This window comes from Dermacentor silvarum, chromosome 1, assembly GCF_013339745.2.
Source record: "Dermacentor silvarum isolate Dsil-2018 chromosome 1, BIME_Dsil_1.4, whole genome shotgun sequence".
Lineage (NCBI taxonomy): Eukaryota > Metazoa > Arthropoda > Arachnida > Ixodida > Ixodidae > Dermacentor > Dermacentor silvarum.
In genome coordinates this window covers 210658632-210676248 of record NC_051154.1, presented here as the reverse complement: position 1 = coordinate 210676248, position 17617 = coordinate 210658632, and the positions used below count along the sequence as shown (strand labels likewise).

Sequence of the window (17617 nt, the reverse complement as noted above, 5' to 3'; positions counted from 1 at the left end):
AAGCTATGCTTCAGTGCTGCGAATGGAGGCCAAAGTTGCTAGACGCACAACTACTGCACGGGTGAATTTGTGAATAATTTGGCAGGAAAGCAGCTGCCATCACATTGTGTTGTAGTGGACGATGCGAGTTTACCTAGTGGCCAATACACTTGATCTTAGGTACACTTGTCCTGCGAGTAAGAAGAATAACACTATTTCCATTTTTTTCCCTTATCTACATCTGAAAGAGAGTTATATGTACGCTCCATGCCAGCTTTTTAGCAGCTTCCGAAATTGTGTACGACAGCATGCTCTCCGTGTTTTGTGCTGGGTGGCGAATGCAACCATAAAGTTAACTCCGGCAAAAATTGTAAATGAAATGCCTTCGCAGTACTGCAAATGTACAGCCAGGGGCCAAGTGTAAATCTACCTTTCCCCAATTAAGCTATGAGCCATTCTTTCTGTTATGAATGCCTTATTCTATATATTATATATACAGAATATATAATTATAATTATTTATAGTTATATAACTATATTAGAAACTCCTTATTCATTTTTTCATTTATAGGTCAATCACTCCCCACACCTTTGAGAGCCAACACTAAAAGCAGCTGCTCCCAATTCCTGTGAAAATTGGATAGGCACTACTACTAGCAGAGAACATCGCTGCTACGATTGTAAATGTCAACAGAAAGTTAACAAGAATTATTTAAATTAACATGATTCATGAGTCTTCCCTGTAATAATGTGACAACCACAAACGCACACACTGTTGACATTCTTCAAGTCTGCTCTGTTGATTTGAGCCAGCAACAGACTCCGGCATTCACTGCAGCCACATTTGCTTGAGAAATTTATGATCAACTACTTCTGGTTACTTTTTCATGTGTCAATTACTACAGCAGCAATGAAAGTTTCTGGCTGTTGTCAATAGGTGGCCAAGTGTACTGTTATGATGATGCACTACACTGAAAATTCACATATAAACCACGACTGCACTGATTTTATAAATTTTCGTTTGGGCTATACGGTGCAAAAATCTGGGAGTTGCCCTTGTTAACATTTTCATTCATGCAAAGCCTGCTGTACTTCTATGCAAAGGTCATTCAGTCAATATTAAATGCAGGTACAACACAATTCAGTTACTGTATTGCAATTTTGCACACATACTGCACCCACCTTTGTGCCATTAATTCAAGCCATCTGGGAACCTGCATTTTCAATTTCATACAATACTGTATCAAATTTCACACATTTACAATGTCCGAGCAAAATAACACCACCAAGCAACATAGTAGGCAAATTTTTTTTTGTCAATGACATAAAAATAAATGGTGTCTGCTAGTATCCGCAAATGCATGAAATACTTCTGTGAAAAATCTGTACATTTATATGTGCCTGACAAGATGTGCAAGTGCCCACTGTTTAACTCTTTCGTGCCACAGCACAATGAAATCTATCACTTTGAGCGAGAAATTTTCTACATGCTGTTAAACATTGCCGTCGGATATCTTCCGCAAACAATGCCATGCACAATATGAAATGGCAACTGCATTTTAATTATTGGTCAGATTTGCCAATTTTCAACACATTAGGGAATCTGGAAAAATAAAACTGACAGGAGGTATCGTCGAAACTAGGCTTCAGTACTCCCTAGCACTCCCACAAACAAACAATGCGAAACTTGTGCTTTGATCGACTCGCACAATAATTTTCAAATGACAACAGCAGGGAATATACAGAAGCTTCTGTCGGGTTGTCTAATTTTCCGATCCAATGCTTATGCTGTTTTAACAATGTCCAAAACATCAGTACATGCTCAGGAGTGCAAGTTGTTTTGATAATTGTGTTCGACTAATATGAAGTGCAACTTATTTTATCCCCCTGTGGGCTGCTTTTATCTATCAGCGTTTCGACAGCATATGTGTAATTTATTACGAGCAATCCTTCCTATTGTGTGGAGTTTTTACTCACACAAGAACACACAGTTAATTTCAGACCGATCTTCGGCAGAAGCTTTACCAGCAGTGTAAGCTAACTGAGCAAGTGCCCTTATTCATTACTGTGCAACACTGTACATTACTGTACAGTACTGCACAAGTACTGTACTAGACAATGAATGTGAAGGCTGCAGAGTCAGTTCTAGGGGCATGACTAGACCAGCTAGTGCACAAAAAGCTGAATGAACACAATAATCAAATATGAGGAGGCTTGTGCATGCTCCCCAATGTGACAATCATTGCTTTCAGAGCCTAAAGAATGCAGTAAAAAAGGATATGAGTGCTTGCCGCAATAACTAAAGAGAAATGCTCCCTGCACCATAGGTGCTTACCCATTTTCAATTTGCAAATAAACAGCTTTCCAGCATAGCATGGACTTCACTATGGCCGATATTCTCGCCACCAAATATGCATAATACTTTTCTTTTGCATGGTCTAACTTACAACTTACACAAGTTGGGAGCAAGGCACATACAGTGGAACTTCATTGATACGATTCCGCGTAATACGTTTTTCGGGATGATACGTTTTTTTTTTTTTTTTCTTTTCCCGGCCAACAAGCAATAGAAGCAATGTATTTTCATGCGGTTGATATGATCGCATTTTCACCTGAAATTGGATGATATGACTGCAAACTGGTATTTCTGAAACTCGTAGCTTTATATTTAACTGTACTAGAATTAATTACATTCCAACAACCCACGAACAAGGTAAGGGCTGGCGACACTAGCAGAAAAACGCGCGTGTGCGCCGGCAGCGGCGAAATGCACGCCACAAAAGCTGCCACGAAGCAGGTTTTTCATGCCGTGGGGGGATCGGTCCTGGACCGATTTAAATTGCCGCGCGCCCCGGCGGCAAACCAACCGCAAGCGAAGCAGACTAATGAGAGCTGCCCCTTCAGTATCGTACGCGCGGGAAACTGGTGCCATGTGGACCCGCCAACCGCTATTTTTGCACTCGTAGTATTGTCTGCTCGCGTCAGCTATCGCTCGTGCTTGTTTTGGTTGGCTTTTCAGGTGACATCTTCATGCGGTCACGTGGCTAAACGAAGCACCTGCCCTCGTCCGCAAGTCGTATCGCTCGTTGTGTCGAGTTGCTCTACGGTGTTCCTTTTGTTTCGGAATTCTTGGCCCCTTTTTTAACTTTCAAAACAACATCGTTTACGGATTTTGAAAAAAAGAAAGTTTAGCGAAAACTGACGAGCGATTTTAAAGTTGCTCAATAAAAGACACAGTTTTGCTCGAAAGGCAAAGCATCAGTTGCGATAGCAAATTGGTAAACAGCTATACAGAGTAAGGATAGTAGTTTTATCGGCCGTGTAAACTTGGAAACATTCGCTTACTAACTGAATTAACAAGCATGGTATCAGTGCGCAAAAGCAAACATGAACACATCACACTCGATGACCGCGGACACTCGCTGTTGAAACGCTGGCGTGAGCAAGTACAGCAGCAGCAAGCAAAGGTGGCTACCGATCATGCGGTCTATCGGTCTTTATGCGGTCTATCGCTTCAACGGAAAATGAACGGCGAAAGCAAAGTGCGCACAAAGCTATGAGCCGTCTGCAGATTGCTTTCAAGATACGACGTGCACAACCGCTCGTGGCCACACCCCCTCCCTCCCATGCTACCTTCCCGCTTTTCTCCTTTCGCGCGCGAGATTGAGTTGCCAGGTCCCCTTGCGCCAGGTCGCGAAATACACAGTTGGTGCCGGAGCACAACGCCGCCGCCGGTCCCCTTCCATACCCTCACGGGCTCTTGCGCGACTGAAGATGTTGCGGTTGCTCACCGCCGTGCGTTTGCTCTCCGTGAAAGTGCGTGTCCCTCACACGCTTTCACTCGCACATACAGCATACGGCTCGCAGTGACGATTTTATCGCCCTTGGACTTTACACGAAACCTCACGGCGATGGCAGAAATCCGCTTGGAATGTCCATATAATTGCTATCGCAATAAATGTGTGTTGGCTGCGGTTCATGAATATCTGAGCCTAATATTTTTATTCTACTTGGTGCAGGCTGCCTACAGCTTCAGTCAAAAGATGGCCTGCTTTTTCCTTCAAGTTACTGAAATCCCCACCAGTTTTTGTGTATACCCCTGACCGCTTTTGACACTATGGCCATTGGCAAGATCTCTTTAGACATCAGGGCTAAGCAATGCCTTTGGCAGAAGCATAAGTGGAGAAATATCATGATGAATTCTATTGGCATCCCCTTTGAAACAGGGCAGAGACATGTAGTTATCTAGCCTGCATGAGCTAATGGCATATTACATACATCTATCGCCATCTAGCATTTTGCCTATCTCTGCTTCTCTCTCGTCACCAAAACCTCTTATACAGTTACCTATGCCTGTAACGACTCTGGTTCTATCAGTCTTTTCCTTGCTTTTTTTTCACCAATACTCTGTCTTTTGTTTATCTCGACTGCTGACCGGTTAACCCCTTCCATGCCTTGGACGAGCTGGGTTCGTACATGGGTCTCCATTAAAAACAGGCAATGGCGAGCTCAGCTCGTCAGTGGTACTGTATATCTTCTAGCAATTCCATAGACAAGCTTATTTTTGTCTTGGTGTTGTGCTTTTGGTAGATGGTAACACACACTTAATGGGAAAGCACAAGCAGAACCAAATTTGTTCTTTCTGAGGAGGCAAAGCAAGTTGATAACTGGAGTCCTTTAAAATATTTTGGCCATTTCTGGTCAGAATTCGGGATAATAGCACTGCACTGAAGGGGTTAATGCTTCCATCTGCTTTGAATCCCAACTCAGCATTACCAAGTGCTGAGTCGCATCTGTACTTCTGCTGCAGTAGACACGTGCCTCATCTCGTTGCGAATATTTGCTCAAGTATACTTTTGTCCTCGGGCAGACAGCTCAGCCCTCAAATAACAAGGCACTCAAATAGCAAATCCCAGCACCCCCTCATATTTATTGCAGCCCCAAAGTGCTCTATGTTTCATTATAGTCGCATTCCACTTCCCCTTCATCCCCAGGTAATCTTGGTGCATGTTTGAGTAGGTCCTTCCTTCATTTACATAAATGAAGGAACAAATTGATTGGACAATGCCACCTCCTGGTGGCAAATAATACCACTGTGTCAGGCCTCTGTGATTTAACAATGCTACACCTGTGAAACTAAATGTACTGTTCAAAATCACATCAAAAAGCACTCAGTATATTTATTATTTAGCCTAATTAGATCATTCTTAAATATTACCTGGCTAACTATTTATTGATTTAAAAACTTGTTTTATCGCCTGAAAGCTTCAGGTAACCTTTGACAAAACACAAGATTTTGTTGTTGGTAGCATGTAGTCTTTTGCACAATTCATCTCTCTATGCTAAATCACACATTAATGAGCAAACGTTCATGTGCACCCCAGCAGTACTGCGGTAAATCATACCTACAGTCAACTAATATGCCTGAAATGGATGAGGAGCCCTGTAATTGTGACATGCCGCCTGCCTTGAAGGTTGTTGCTCTGTTAGTACCAGGAATTTTGTTTTGCCTGATGCTACAAATCAAAAGCACACATGACAGTTCTTGGTGTTGGGCCAGACTGTTGCCATTTCAGCGAACTGTTGCATGCAAAAAATCAACAGCAAGAGGCAGAACCAGTCCATGGTAAATGTTTATGCACCCAGCTGTACAAACAGCTGCAGGACTAGGCATCGTGCATTCTTAGTACAACTACAAGAAGCTTGACAGCGGCACTGCTGAGGCACACAAGCAGTTTGTTGCAGTCGTCTCACTTAAATGTGATAGCAATAAAGACACACTAAAGAGGAATGCTAAGTTAAGCTGTAATAGACCCTTTTCATAATTTGCAAGTGTGCTTCTCTGCACTGCACATTTGTTCCAACTAATGGCAGCACCAGTCAACGTTCAAATGAAGACAAAGTGGTAGCTGCATATGCTCGGCCTTGTCTTTTGCCCATGGTTTCATCCCACGAGCCATGTCTACATTTTCCATGTCATGGCTCGTAAGACAAACAAACTGTGATCGTACACACTGCTTGCAAAAATTGACTACACCGCCATTAGTTAGGCAAACTGCCTCGCAGGAAAGCTAGCTTTACAATTATGAAAAGCGTCTACGGTGAATTACGCTTCCGCAACAGCTAAACGGCCACTCTTATAGCGACAAGACTCTTGCTAAGGCAAAAAAAGATGCAAAAACGGATGACAAGTGGCAACGGTGCACTGAAGTTCTCACACCAGGGGGGCTATTCTGAGTCCACCTAGTGGACTGTCCATTTCGGCTGTCGCCATTGGATGCCGCTTCACGAGCGCGAAGGTGCCAGCCAGTCTCCTTCGTATTCTGTAAGAGTCCACTAGGTGGACTTTTACTGTCGACTTGAGAATACCCCCCCCCCCCCCCGATAGCCAAGAGGTGATGCATTGTACAGCATCTACTCAAGTCTAGTTAACTGTTTTTCTGCAAAGAAGGACTACACTGTATACTAGAAGAATCAAAGGCTAGACGTAGCAAGTTTTGAGAACTCTGCCTGCTTCAAAATTACCCTAATGAGAAATAATGAGTAGTCGAACAAGGACTGTCGCTTTCGGCCAATGTTTCGACAAGGAACTTGTCTTTGTCAGGACAAGTCCCCTTGTCGAAACATTGGCTTAAGGGGACATGTGGGCCTTTGACCGAAGATGTTTTAAAATATTGATTCTTTAGCTATAGCACTGGAAACTCGTATGTATATGTAATTCTTTGTGCTTATTTCAAATCTGAGGTCCATTTTTGTTTATCTCCTTTGGTTCCAATTTTATGCTAGTGTCCTTTAAATATTTTCTGCACAGATTTGCAAAATATCTGATGCTTATATTTCTCAAAATAGGGTATCAATGGCTTTTGTATGATTCAAGGAATGCCATAAGACCAACCTTATTGCTCTACCTTACCTAAAACATGAGCTGTGTGGCTTTGAAGTTGAAACTCAAAGGAGCGTCTTTGAAGTCTCGCAACTCGTGTTCTAGTTAAGGCAGAGCAATAAGGCTGGTCTTACGGCACTCCTTGAATCATACAGAAGCCATAGATACCCTATTTTGAGAAATCTAAGCATAAGATATTTTGCAAACCTACGCAAAAAATTATTTCAAGGAAGCTCATATAAAATTGGAACCAGGGGAGATAACCAAAATGGACTACATATTCAACATAAGCACGCATCATTGCATCTAGGTACAACTTTTCAGCACCATATCTTGAAGAGTAAAATTTTTTTTCTAAAACCCACTTCCCCCCTAAAAGTGACATTACTTATTTGAATATACTCCATCTCACAAGCTGGTTGCAGCAGTGTGGAAGCTGCACGAACTCTTAGCCAATAGGAAGGCCAAATGCAGTGATACTACTGCGGACTTCTGATTTGGAGCAATCTTTGAAGCATCAGAAATTTCATTTTAGAGCACTTTGGAGCAGGCAATTTGGCATTTGGTAGCAGCTGATTTTATTGCGATAGCAATTATATGGACACTTCAAGCGCATTTTTGCCGTCGGCGTTGCCGTGAGGTTCCGTATAGAGTCCAAGAGCGATAAAATCGTCGCCGCACGCCGTATGCTGTATGGGCGAGTGAAAGCGCACGAGGGATGTGCGCTTTCACAGAGAGCGAACGCACGGCAGAGAGCAAGCGCAACAGTCGAGCAAAAGGCCGTGGGGGGATGGGATGGGAGGGAGGGAGGGGGGGGGGCGATGTTGTGCTGCGGCACCAACGGCGCAAGGGTAACTGGCGACTCAATCTCGCACGCGAAAGGAAGAAAGAGGGAAGGCAGCGCAGGAGGGAGGCGGGGGGGCGACTTCTACTCTGCCCGCAACTGGGTACTTTGCCCAGCTGCAACGGTCGCCCGCACCGTATCTTGAAAGCAATCTGCAGACGGCTCACAGCTTTGTATGCACTGTGCGTTCGCCGCTCAGTTTCCGTTGAAGCAATAGACCACACGAACATTCGCTCGCTGCTGCTGCTGCGCTTGCTCAAGCCAGCGTTTTCACAGCGGTTGTCTGCAGTCGTCGTGTAGGATCTATTCATGTTTGCTTGCGCGCTGACACCATGCTTGTTAATTTGGTTAGTAAGCGAATGTGTCCAAGTTTATACAGCCGATAAAACTACTATCCTTACTCCATATAGCTCTCTACTAATTTGCTATCGCAATTGAAGCTTCGCCTTTCGAGCAAAACTGCGAGTTTTTTCACATCCTGAAGTATTTCGAAAAAGCAGGTTGCAATTTACATTCAAAGACCTCAATAATTCGTACATTCTTACGAGAAGCTTGGTAAACGTTCCATCCATTGCAGATCTCGTGGAGAAAAAAATGCTCTTCTGTGCATGCGACACACCCACACAAATTGGTATCGTTTCATATATTTCTAGTTTTCCCAGATGTCATTCGGTATATGAAACAGAAATGATGGACACATTGGCAGCACGCAGCTATTATAATTGCATGTCTAGCTGTGCTTCAAACAAGCTACTAGCTGCGTTTTCGGAATAGATAACTCCGCCGATGAATCGCCAATTCACCTTGAAGCCACGAGCCTCAGAAGAAACCGCACTTTGCCGTCGAGCCGCCTTGCAAGGCAGACGCCGTGTTGGCGTCATGCATGGCACTTAAGTGGGATGCACACGCTAGTGCTGTTTCGTCTCCTGTTTGCAACTAAGGCTGAAACTAAGGCTCGCCCTATCATCACGTTGCACGTTTTAATGGTGGTGCAATTGTCGGTGATAGACGCCGTCAAATCCGAGACTATTTGGCGGCGTTAAGCGCAATTTTCGATTGTATCAGGATGGCGCAGTAAATCCCATTTGGCGCAGTTGGCGCAGGAGTGGAATCACTGCCAAATGCCCCTGAAGATGTGCTCATCCAAGCCGCATCGTCTGCTCATCGTCTGCTTGCCATCCTGTTACATGCTCCATGGTTGGTGGATTGATCCAAAAAATGTTTTGACACCGTAACCATAAGCTGCGTTTACATGCATGCGGCAGCAGGGCTTCGCTTTACCTGTACGCTTTCCCTGCAGTTACCTTGCAGCCTCCTTAGCAAGTTGTACGGGCGAATGCCCTAACAAATGTTCACCTGCGCCACAGCGTCTGCTTGGCGTCTACTTGGCATTTGCTCGCTACTACCATCACATACTATGCTACAGCGAGGTAGTTAATGATGCAGTGAACAATTAGGCTTTTATAGCGTTCCGCATCGTCAACGCATCACCAATGCTAATGCTGTGGTACCATCTGCTAACTAGAAATCAAACCAGTTTTACGGCTCGGTGCCGTGTCTGTAGTCTTAGTAGCGTGAAAACAATCAGCCAATCTCAATAATTACGACAAAGCATGCCTAACGATTTGACCTCAGTTTGAGATGAGACTTAGCGATGACGGATTTTACTGCTTGTTTCGTGTTGACAGGGTGGACATCCAGTAACAAGCGCAAATTCAGATCGAAGCAGGTGGTCAGCACTGTATTGGTGCTGCCATGTTGCAACGGTTAGGGTGGCTATTACTGTTACTAGCGTTAAGTGCCACAGTAATTCTCGGTATACAACGTGCATGCGCAAAGGTCCTAACATGTCATGTATAGCTGTACCGTATCATAAAACTAAAATAAAAGCAAAAATAAAACTCTCTAGAGTAGCCAATAATCAGCCAGTTACACCCGGAACTATATACCGCTTCACAGGGATACATATTGCCTGTGTGCGCCTTGTACCTTTGGCAGTACTGCAATCAGCTTGTGAGATGGAGTATACTCCTTATCATTCCAAGTTTTCATCTTCCTTTGCACTTTATGTGTGTCAAAAATCATTAAAACTTAATATGCTTTCGTACTTTTTATACTTGCATAACTTATAAACAAAAATAAAATAAATTCAATAGTTTGCACGAGCCCATAGTAAAAACAAAGTACGACAACTTTGATGTTAAACAAGAGGCTCGAAAATGAGCTGTTTTTGGATATTTTTGTGTTTTATAACAAACAGTCCCACTTTGTACTTTTACTGAGTGTACCTTAGCACTTCCTAAATGTGCAGCAAAGTATACTTAGTTTTCTTTACCTTACTGTGATTTTTACAGTAAAATTTCCAAAATCACAGAGCATAACAAATTCAACACTTTTACAGCTGAAATTTAAAAACAAAATTGTCTCAACAACAAAACAATCAAACACGAAACACGCCATCATTAAATTTGACGGTTGCACAGCATATGCTTTAAAAGTGAGGCCGTGGAGCACCATGTACAGCAGCCTATACACCACTTTTCATTACTTTCTCTTTTACTCAGAACAAACTAATGCAACAAATATGACTTTGCATAAATAAGATCAGTGAAGACAGATCATCCTGGGGAAATTTGAGCGAAATCGGAGATTGTTTTTCTTTTAATTTCCATAGGAATAGTGTCAAATTTTCGATGTTCTGCAATTTTTCAAATTCTGCCACCAAAAATTATAAGTAACAATAAATAAGACACACTAAATATACTTTCTTGCATGCTTAGCAAGTACAAAGATATGCAAAGAGAAAATACAAAGAGAGACTTTCTGTTAAAGGGCACCTTAGAAGACACAACAGGAGGCACAGTTCATTATTTTTTGTTTGCGTTGTAGGCTCGTGCAAATTATTTAACTTATTAAAGCGAAGCTTTCTTTGTGAACCCTCCCGAACTTTCCTTACTGTGGCTGCTGGGTGCTGCTGCTATCTTTGGGTGCTGCTGCTATCTGGCCGAATACCTCACAATTTAATAAAAATTAGGTGACATGCCCGATGGTGGGTTTGAACCTCGGTCCCCCCACACAGCAGCCCGATGCTCTAACCATTAGGCCACAATCGCACGTATACGTACATTGTGCCAACTAGCTCTTTTAAGATGATTGCCATGTGTGCCGCAGAGTGCTGCCAACCTCTGGAACCAGTTTTCCCCTAACTCAAGGAAATTCCAGATTTGTGCAAGTTTCTGTAAGACTGTCAATGTCATTTTTGTGAAGTGAAATTTTTTTTCGTACCAATAGACTGCAAATTTATAGTTTAAGTTTATTTCTATGCTCGCTCGTCTTAAATTTTTTATCTAATGAAGTCGCTGCACTCAAGCTGATGATGTCGCAGTGCAAGTTGCGCTAATAACACAGCCTCTATCTTGAAGTCAGATTCACAGAAAACATCAATGCATTTATACTTTCCCTTACTTGCAAAACCATGCTGCACAACAACAAAGTGCCAAGATTGACATGTAATCTAATTCTAATGGTAAGAAAGATGGGTGCTACACCACCACACTTACGCACTTTCAAGTAATTTGAATGCAGCAACGCACGCAGATACACGGCCAATATTTCTTTCTTTCCTCAATTCCAAAACTCACCCAAACACATTACTACTGAGACTCTACAATGGGACTCTGTCCAAGATTGATCTGCCTATGAACAGTTCCGGGTAAACTTGCATACATAGTGGGCTGCTCAGCGCAATGATAGTCTTGTAGTGCTCAGGGCTAGGTATATGTGTCTGCTTACACTGAGATTTGCCTGTGCTGCTTTTTTGGTGTTGCAGCATACATTTGTTTTTCTGGTTACAGATATTTTATTCAAAGGGCACAAAAATTGACAGCACAGCTAGAGATACAAATGGCAATATAGCCCGCTATCTGTACTCTGTCAATTAACGAGGACATCAACACCTTGTTGTTTAATGGCCAAGATGTGTTAACTGCACTGCAGAAGGATCATAAATCATACTTCGTATGCTAATGCGAAGGTATTTTATGGTGATTGAAAATAAAAACACGCCATTGTCAGCAGTTGAACTCACCGCAGTGGTTTCTCACAGCAGTTTTTCTTTCCTCCACGTGTTAGTGCAAAATTTTCCCAGGTATAAACAAATTTCCCTTTTTCCCTAAACAAGGCCTAAAATCCCTAGATCTAAAGAAGTTCCTCTAGGGTTGGCAGCACTGGTGTCACATTGCGTAGCACTGCATCAAGGCCAAGAAATGGCGACTTGAACACTGGTGGCGCACTTGAAAACACCCAAGTGGCCCAGAAAATGGGCAAAAAGGCCAATAGAAAGAACATTTTCCGTATTTGTTTTTCTTGCTACAGATTTCTCATAATTTAGAGGTCACATCCAGGCTTCATCCTCCCGTAGATCGCGCTTTATACACAAAGAAAAGCCACAGCAATCATCAGCAGCAGCACGGGTGTGCAAGAGCACATGCACGCGCGCCAGGCGCAGGAATGAAATGGGCAAATTAATGGCATTTGATCAACCGCTTCACTTCACATAGATTCCAAGATGTGTGCTGCATCTGCATATTTTTTTTTTAAGTTTAGCAAAGTATAAAAAGTATGAAAGCCCCATAAAAAATTATAATTTTATTCTCTCCGAAAGTCTGCAAGCTCTCTTAAAGTCATAGATTTATTTATCCTGAAAGAAAGGCATGCGCAGAAAAAGTAAGCTCAGTTTTGAAGTTGGTGGGATTTTGCTGTCTCATATAAAGATTTTCTTGAAATAAAAAAAATAGTCGAGATCATAGCGTCAAAGCAAAACTTTTTCATTCTAGTTTTCATTTCGATTCACAGAAAACAGTTCAGTTCCAAAGCGAAAAATTAACAGTTCAAACCAGTTCGTTGATTTGCATAACCGAAGAACAATTACAGGAAAACAGCACAAATTTATTTCAGACAAAAATTCATGCTGCTGCACTGAAAGACTACCCCTGTTGTTTGTTCTTCAGGCCACATGTAGGTACAAAAGAATTATGTAGATCCAACATCAATACTGGATTCTATGTAAGTGAAGCTTTATTGAGGGAGAGAGAGAGGAGAATAAATTGAGGAAACGCAGAGTGGTCCTTCAGCGTGCAACTCTGCTCAGGGGAAAAGGGAAGAGGAGAAAAATAGGGGACTGAGGAGTAATATGAGGACAGGCAGTAGGATGCAATCATATACAAATTCGTGTTCGAAATGCCCGTTCACAGCCTTGAATCTAGGCTTGTGTTGACCAAATATTCTAAGAGAGCCTTGATGGCTTGCTTCATTGATATGTCCCGTCAATGGCCCAAAAACACTTTTTCAAAGAACAGCGTGTTGTTATTTGGCGCTAACAAAGAGATCAATGCCTGCTGTTCAAAATCATACTGGGGACACGCAACAAGTATAACTTCTCCACTGTCTCGGGTACATTGCACGCATCTCAATCTGAGGAGTCCGCACATCGCATGTGACGCAAATATTGTCTCGCTAACAAAACACCTTCTGTCCTGTGATGTAATACGCTAAAAACAATACTAACGGTGCTGCTACTTTTAAAATCAAGGATGATGGTGTGTATTTACAAATGAGGTAGCATAGCCACAAGTGCAGGCAGTGCATCAATGAAAAACTCCAGAAAAAGTGGCTGACCAGAACGGAAAACCATTATTTTTTTCCTTTCAGTTTCGTTTAGGAGTGCAAAATATCGTAACATTTCGGTTCAATTCCGGTTCAAGCAAAGGTAATTTTTTTTTTTTTTTTTTCAGTTTTCGGTTCCGTTTCTGTTCAATAATCTGGACAGGACCTCCCTGTGACTGTCCTTATCTGAACACACCTAAATGCAATTTAACAATTCAGCCTGACTAAAGAATCCTCTTTTTTTGACTGGGGGTGCTGTGGATGATTTTGTGTAGATGACCATGCGTGGGTGAAAACCATGCACATGAAATGTTAAGCTAGTTCCACCACCTGCTGACAAGAACAGCCACTGATTTGGTTAGGCCACAAGCCAGAAAGTAGCTACAGTGCAACTAAGGGATGGACCATCTCTATCATCTCTGCAAGAACAGTGCTTCCAGTGGGTAAGCCCAACTAATCTAAATTTGCCAGTTCTGCTGAAAATTAAAGCATAAGCACAGTGCACACCAGCTAGTCATGCAACATAAATTAGTATAACAGCACAACAGCCATTTTATTACTAAATATGAGAGAAATTAGAGCCCTATCATCATAAGCCATGGTGCAATATGGTAGTGCATTTTATATTTTAACAACTTTATATTATAAATCTATGTTTTCGTGCTTAGTGATGCTTTTTTGTGCTCAAATTTCACTATACAAGATTGAATTTCTTGGTCCGCATCTTTAATATAACACTTGGCATCCTTGTTTACATGGTATGGCCAGAAAAAATGAAAGGTCACCATCTCATAAGTAAGCTATTAAACGCACATGGGCCAGTTTTGCTCCCTCTCAGCAACTAAAGAAAATGGCATAGATACTAATGGGTGTAGCACGGTCACTTGTGGGCCGCGCTGCTTCGTGTTTCCTATTTCATCAATGCGAAACTGCTTTCTGATCTCAATAAAGGCAAGAAAACAAAACAGAATTTTCACACAAATCACAATCTCTGCCGTACCTGTTATCTATGCTGTTCTCCTTAGTTGCAAAGTCAGATAAGCAACAATGGCAAGCGCAACACAGACCAAAAAAAAAAAAATTCAATCCTGTAACAAAATTTGGGTGAGAACGAAGCGGAGGTAAGCACAAAATTTTTTTAATGTTCATACACATAAATGTGGGAATCTGTACAAACAACTGTGCCAATTTATACTTATAACTAAATGATTCACTCGAGAACTGCATTCACAGGACACGAACATTGATTTTAATTAAGAGAACTATGTTTCTTTCCCTAAAATTATAACTCAAGCTTTTTTTTTTTTTTTTCAGTCTGTTTGCAAATATATGACACCCACATGAGCCGCATGCTTGGTAAAAAATGGTGCCAAGAGTTTTAAAGATGACAGAAAAGCAAAAATGAGAAAAAGAAGAAGCACATCTAGGTCAGTGCACACCTTTGTTTCCATAGACCTGGTGACTCTCATAAGCAGACTCTACAGATGACTGTCCAGGACTTTAGACTGGCAGAGGGCGATAGGGAAGATGCCACCATGACTATGGCATATGCCAGAGGAGCAGTGCAAATGAAAGTACAATAATGAAGCAGCTCGTCATGCCAGGGAACATGCACAGCAAAAAGAACAAGCAGAGAGCATGCGAAGCAAAATAAAGAAAAGCAGAAAGCCACCATTGCACTCAACTGCTGTGCCTCTTTTACTAGATGAATAAAAACATTTCATTACTACAAAAAAAAAAAAAAAATCATGCAACTGCAAGTCATCCACATAGCAACTACTTAGATAAACATTCAAGTGCCAATGCATCTACTTTATTTAATTATACTACACCTTACAACAAATCAAATGTGCAAATAAGAGAATAGAAAATGCAATGTCAGATGATCATTAGCAGAAATACATGAGGAAAAATAGGGGAGGCACATAAATGCTGTCACATCAAGTGGCTTCATGATACAGATTTTGCAAGCTTTGTTTTTAAGTGTAAAAAAAAAAAAAAAAAACGTCCTCAACACATAGCAACACAACAAACATAACAAGCAACAGCAACACAACAAACAATACATATTCAGCAACAATCAAGTTAAAGCAAAAGACATTAAATAAATACTTTAAGGTTCTACTAGCTATTAGGCAGAACATTAGGCTTCTAGCATAGTTTTTAATTACACATTTTATTACACACTGCATGTCATTTCATCGCAAGGGATTGTAGGTATTTTTTAAGTTTGTGCACATTTGCTGTCATCATATGCTGTCAAGCGAGTGCGTATGTGTCTGTGCACACGTGTGCATTTCACAGCAAAATGTGCAGAATTAGTATTTAACTGCAGGAATTGTCAAAAGATTAGTTAATGAATTCGTCAGCATGTACTTGTTCCCTTTAGCATGGCATGTCACACTGAACTTGTCATGCAACGCTGCAATACCATGGACGGCACGCAGTATACAGAATCAAAGAGGCAATAGCATGTCCTGCCCATTACTCCGTTTTCTTGCGTCACCGTATTAACCAACTTTCACGTGTTGTTTGCAGCGACTCAACTCTATTTACACAAAATATGTTCATCACATCACAATTATGTACAGGATCGACTACATCTAAGATGAACACCTCATTAGTATTTAAGCCAGTAAATCTACAGCGTTTATTCTACTTCACAAGTCAAATGTTTGTTACTATACGATGTGTAATCATACACAATGTGTTATACGATGTGTCGATAAACACAAGTAATAATTTTTCGGATCATGTACTGAACATCGGCTTCGATGATGTCTTGAATACTAATGAAGTGTCCACCTTAGATGTGGTCGACCCTGTACAACAGCTTCATGCGCATCCTAAACTTCTAGTGCACAGGTTGCGGCATTTACACAGCTAATTCCAGGTACACAAACTATGTTTAAATAGTTTAGGATCAGCAACACCTGTTGCACAGACTAAAAGAAATTGTACCATGATATTAAAGGATTTTTGGCAGTTACCAAAAGCAAATAAATCAATAAGGTAGACTGCAGCATCTTTCTTCGTGAGGACACACTCAATCACATATTCACAACTGCTCAGATGTAGACTTGTTTACGTTCAAGAGATAAGCACACTGGTGCAGCAGACTGAAATGATGCGCATACACCTATTTTAAATTGATGGCGCCTAACGATGAGACAAAGCAGAACACACACGCTTACTATGACAGCATTTTCGTGCAGAAAGATGAAATATTTTATAGTACGACCTGCATAATGCAAACGCAAACATATCAGATGTCGTTGCAGTTATACATTTGCCAATGTTTGTAACAATGGCACAACTCAGGTTCCCACATGAAACTCCGGAACTACAGCGCATTTATAAATTGCTACACAGCGACTGCACACCACACACTGAAGTGATAATGCATAATGAGTATTCCAAATGCATATGGTACATGGCGTAAACAGAACGAAACAGAACAAATCAGTAACGGCTGAACTGTATCACCTGCATAAGCTCGCACGGCCAATGACAGGTGAAATTGGCATATGTGCAGCCATAACTGACAAAGGTATGTAATGGACCCTTTCTTGAATGCCACCACCGAATGTTCAATTCAAATTACAGTGGAACCTTGATAAACGGAAATCACTTAAACAGAAGTGCCGTTTAAACGAACACCAACCTCATGGTTGGTTGGTTTTGCATTCATGCAATGCTAAAAGCTTTGTCTCCTGATAAACGAACCAATTTCCCTGGTCCCTTGAGGTTGCGTTTAAAGAGGGTCCACTGTAAAAGAGCGCCCCCAGTGCTGGTACTAACAACATTTCGAGAGTACTGCACACTATCAAGAAAAACCTAGTTCGCAGCACATAATGCCACAATGCACCAAATTTTATCCTAGTGCAATTGAACGCACGGGTTGGTCTCGTGTGTCAGTTCTAGACAGCCCTGTTATATTGCACAGCAATGCAGTTCAGCCGCTACTCCCATGTTCGTTTTACTTTCGAACAGACCTGCAAGCAAGTTTCTTTTAGCCAACTGTAATTGCTGAACATCTACAAGGTACCAACAAGTTCTCAGAGATGCCATTTCGCACAAAATATGTACGAATCTCACCTGGTACATTTTGACCTTCTGTCCAGTAAAAGCATCCCAGATGGTCACAGTGCCCTCATAGTCACTAGAGGCCAGCATTCCCTTATGATATGAACTCCAACTGATGCAACTGGAAGTAAACAATGTAAGAAACATGCCAAAACAGTAGCA

General features: G+C 41.7%; 1 protein-coding gene across 3 annotated transcripts in view; it reads right to left on the bottom strand.

The window, feature by feature from the left end:
• Positions 1 to 17617, bottom strand: part of LOC119436717 (E3 ubiquitin-protein ligase COP1-like) — a 59431-nt gene that overhangs the window by 20060 nt on the left and 21754 nt on the right. For all 3 annotated transcript variants that reach the window (XM_037703692.2, XM_037703693.2, XM_037703694.2), the window contains exon 13: positions 17468 to 17576. In XM_037703692.2, the coding sequence (XP_037559620.1) occupies positions 17468 to 17576 (109 nt within the window). The remainder of the gene's footprint in view (positions 1 to 17467; positions 17577 to 17617) is intronic.